The following is a 4,509-nucleotide window of genomic DNA, read 5'->3' as shown; positions in this document are numbered from 1 at the left end:
TCTCTCTCTCTCTCTCTCTCTCTCTCTCTCTCTCTCTCTCTCTTCAAAGTTTACTAGGTGATTCAGATCTGGGAATGACTAAACTCTAAGCCCTTCCAGGTCAGGCTCAAATGTCGCCTAACTACCTTCAGAAGGGGGGCTTTAAGCATTATAAAGGGCATGGGGCTGGGGCGGGGAGACTCCATTGTATCTTGGCCTGGGTCTTACAGGGCAGAGGAGGAAAGCTTCCGAATTCAAAATTCCCCAAACAGAGTCCATCTCCCTAAGATTTCCCTAGCCAGCAGAAGAAGTGAGAACAGACAGATTAGACCTCCTAACCAGACTCTAATGAGTACCCTGCACAGCTCAGGAAACAAGAGTTACAGGAAGGAAATGAGAGACACACCAGCAAAGACAAGAAAAGAAATGCTGAGCTGTGACAATGCCACTCAAGGAGACAACGGAGGAGACAAGGAGCAAAGCAGGAGCAGATATGTGGGGTCAAGGGTCAAGGGTCCTTCTTGGAGTGTGGTCACCTTGATGCTGTTGGGCTGTTCTCCAGCAAGAGATTCAGCTAGGGACACAGCTGAGCAGACGCCATGAGTGGGAGAGCTTCCAGATGAGAGGGGTTACTGTGGAGCTCAGCATGGAGGATGGAGTCACACTCAAAAGGCATCGAGAACAATGCAAGAAAAAAAGCAAGAACAAAGCAAGAAAAGACGATGGGGAAAGAAAATCCATGCTGGGCAGTGTGTTCCTCAACTTGAAAATAATTTCACACAGCGAGATTAAAATTTTGTCTGGCATAAGCATGCATTTCCTTTAAAGCAGTGTATGCTAACAGAACAATCCTGACCAGCGAGATTGAAAATTTCAGATGTGAGGCTGCATAGACACAGTGCATTCTAAGATTCTGGTAAAATGATGTCAAATGTCTGACATTCAAAGTGCTGTCACTGAATTGTAAGTACAGAAGAAGGGAGGGTCTAGACAGATGGCTCTGACAGATGTGCAGCACGCAGGGTGGCTCAGGAAATCAGCTGAAGAAACAAGACCTTCTGCGTCCCAGTAAGGGAAAGAGATACAGACCTTCTCTAAAGACTGAACTCCCAAAACAAGGACAAGGATCCCTTAAAGAAGGGCTTACAAGCACAGAGAACAAAGACATCAATGAAAGAGTCCAAGCCCCTCTTGTCTCCATGCTGAAAACCCACCCCACACACGATCACAGGATACAGACACAAAAGTGGATGAGCCCAGAAGCTGCCGTCTTGGAGTAAGATGATGAGACTCGAAGAGGGCCACTTGGCTCCTGAAGATAGGATTGTACTTACACAACCAAACAGAAACTTAGTAGGCCAATGGTAAAGACGATACCTGATCTATTCCTAAGAGGCAGGTGGCTCCTCTGTCATGGTCTCAGTGAGCAACAAGGCCACTCTTCTTGAGAGCACACGTGCCACGCTCTCAACAGCATTAAAAAAGAATTCACCTGCACTGTCTGCCACCTCTTTAAACAAACATTTTGCTTTGTCGGAGTTAAGTGACTCACTGTTGCAGCCGGTGCTGCCTCTAGTCCCTGTTGGCTCGGGGTTGGTGTGACTGGGGCCTCCACGGGTTGCCCTTCCTGATAGTGAATGGGAGAGAAGAAGGGAGAAGAGAACGAGAGAGGGATGGGGAGAGGGAGGGGAGACGAATGGAGGGCACATGAAAGGATGAAGATGGTCAGAAAAGGGAGAAGGAGGGTCTTGTAACTCAGCTGCTCTCCAACGGAGGGATCATCTCACAGCCATGGGATTCATGCAATAAGATCTCTTGGGTTTTCCCGGGCAATGCAGTAAGCATTATGGGATAGCCAGAAATTACACGCAGTATCGAACATTTGGCAAGCTTAACTCTGTGTGTCTGTGTGTAGAGTCGGTATACACACATCTGTTAAGTAAACACCTGTGTGTATATATGCTGCTTCTTAAAAGAAGAAGAAACAAACAAACAAACAAACAAAAAAAACCAGTGTGCTTTAAGTCAGATCCTTTCCAGGTGTTTCATTCAGTTGGTGAAAGCGTCATAGTCTCATTTAAAAAAAAAAATGTCTTTGGGTCAGTCCTGTGGCTGCCCAGGCAAACCACGCGAGTGAGCTCACTGTCTGCAGCTCTCCTAACCTTGATATTTGGCTGATGCCACATCTAGACGTGTGGGCCCAGGGCTGGCCTCTGCTGCCGAGAGCGTGACAAAAATCACGACCAGGAAAGGTTAAAAATAAAGTGATTTATTCTCTCCGATCCAGGTGTCTCTGACGTTGGCAGGCCCGGGGTTCATGCTCATATGTAACCCAAATCCATAACAGAACGCATGCACGTGTGCACAGTTAATTACATCCTCTAAGGCACTGCCTGGATCTTAGACGAGGAAAAAGTCTAGAAACCTTTAGCCACAGAAAGACACTCACCAAATGCTTCCTCCTCAGGTACTGATGGCGAAGGATCAGCGGCTTAAACAACAGCATCCAAGGGACGCAGAGCATCGCCACCACGATGAGGAAACACTGAATTCCTTTCTGCAAAGTAAGAGACAACAAGGCCCACCAGTCAGGCAGACCGTTTCCAACAGCAGCACACGTTTCCCCCCCAAACAATATATCCTTATTGGTCTACAACTATGATCTGTGTTCTCTAAGTAATGAGCAGGCACCAGGACAAACCCAGTAAGTGTCCCATCAAATGGTAGTTCTAGGTTATGCCCCCTTTACTCATCTAATGGTTTGAGACAGGATCTTACTATGTAGCTCACCGTGCCTTGGAGTTCACTAGGGAGCCCAGGCTTGAGTGCTCAGGCTACAGGCCTGAGGCACTTAGCCCTACAAATCCTATCCTTTATAGCATGGAGTCATTAATGAACTCTCCAGAGCTAAGAGGTAGAGGGGGAGTAGTCTGACTATATGGTACTATATAGTTCATACTATATGGTGGTATAAACTGAAAACCAGGCATTACAGAACAGTGTTTCTAGGCCTTTTTCAGGTCAGAGTTACATGGGGCTTTGGGACCTGGGTAGCCACCTACACCACCCGTCCTCGGGGCTGACATACCTGTCCAGAGTACAGCATTGCGTTACCAGACTCTGGGTAGGAGAAGAGGAACATGTTTATGAAGTGGATCAGGAGGCTCGGGGCATTCCTAGACGAGTGGGCATCGTAGGCTGTCCACTTATAAAAGATAAGGATGACCAGGTAGCCAAACAACGAGGACATGAAGATGATCTCAGGAATAAAGCCAAAGTAGATGTTCAGGGGCTTCTTGAAATAGCTAAGAAGGGAAAGAGAAATGACATTAAGAGCGACAGGCCTATGGACTGGGGCACTGACCGGAGTGCTCCATAGGTTTGTCCACACACTGTGTCCACACACCGTTCCCTCAGCTCTGTCTGCATCACACTGAAGCAGCAGCCAGAGCACTGGAGACAACAGAGACTACACTTCCAAACGTCTGGGCCTCAAATGGCTCTTGGACCACCTCCACTACTCTCCATGGAAGATCTAATATATGGATTCATAATTTTGTATAAATTACACATCAAGGAAGAAAAAATGGGGTTGGAGAGATGGCTTATCAGTCAGGAGCACTTACTGCTCCTGCAGATGACCCAAGTACAGATCCCCAGCACCCACATCAGGCAGCTCACTACCCTCTGTAACTCCGGCTCCAGGGGATCTGATGCCTCTGGCCTCTGTGGGCACACAACACACATGTGCACACAACCACCACATACACAGAGTTCAAAATAAGAACTCACTAAATCACAGGAAAATTGCTGCATCTTTTTTTTTTTTCAAAGATCATTTTTTTGTACCTATAAACAGATCAGGAACTAATATGAAGCTTCATTTAAGACCATGAGGATTGTATAATAGAGATTGCTTCTACAATATAGACTAGAGCCCTGACTTACTGATTCCTCTCCAGAGGAGATGCCTTTAGGCAAAGGCGTCACCTGGCTAATGTGTGATGACAGGGACAGAGGGACTCACATATGGTTGAAAAGGCTCAGGCTGACTCCAAACAGCATGTGGATGATGCCGAGGATAACAGACATCTTCATCTTGAAGGAGTTGAGGAAGGTCAGCTTGTTGGTTGCAATGTTCCAAATCTGTGACAAGGACAGAAAACTGGAAGATGTTACACAAAGAATTCTCAAGTGGGAAAACACTACGCATCTGCTTAAAGAATACCCTTTTTGTTGAAAATTTGAAACAATTTATTCAAATAAAGATGATACTAAAACAGATGTTTATGTACCTATCAGCCAGCTTTGATCATTCCCATCAGCTTAATTGATTTGATTTGATTTTTAAGACAGGGTTTTTCTGTGTATCCTGACTGTCTTGGAACTCACTTTGTATTCCAGGCTGGCCTGGAACTCACAGAGATCCACCTGCCTCTCAGGTGCCAGGACTAAAGGCATGTGCCACTACACCCTGCTTCATTCCCATCAATTTAAAGGCCAACATCTTTTTTTTTTTTTTTTTTTTTT

The 4,509-nt window shown here is 46.1% G+C and overlaps 1 protein-coding gene across 9 annotated transcripts in view; it reads right to left on the bottom strand.

The window, feature by feature from the left end:
* The window catches only part of Atp6v0a1 (ATPase H+ transporting V0 subunit a1), a 55,342-nt gene that overhangs the window by 17,089 nt on the left and 33,744 nt on the right, over positions 1 to 4,509 (bottom strand). For 5 of the 9 annotated variants that reach the window (XM_029483302.1, XM_021177830.2, XM_029483304.1 and 2 more), the window contains exons 15-17: positions 4,007 to 4,125; positions 3,068 to 3,284; positions 2,429 to 2,536 (exon numbers count right to left, since the gene is read on the bottom strand). In XM_029483302.1, coding sequence (XP_029339162.1) covers positions 2,429 to 2,536; positions 3,068 to 3,284; positions 4,007 to 4,125 — 444 coding nt within the window. Of the gene's footprint in view, positions 1 to 1,531; positions 1,607 to 2,428; positions 2,537 to 3,067; positions 3,285 to 4,006; positions 4,126 to 4,509 lie in introns of all 9 variants that reach the window. The other 4 variants (XM_029483301.1, XM_029483298.1, XM_029483299.1 and 1 more) reach the window with 1 other exon arrangement.

This window comes from Mus caroli, chromosome 11 (genome assembly GCF_900094665.2).
Source record: "Mus caroli chromosome 11, CAROLI_EIJ_v1.1, whole genome shotgun sequence".
Classification (NCBI taxonomy): Eukaryota; Metazoa; Chordata; class Mammalia; order Rodentia; family Muridae; genus Mus; species Mus caroli.
This window is presented reverse-complemented; position numbering and strand designations above follow the sequence as displayed.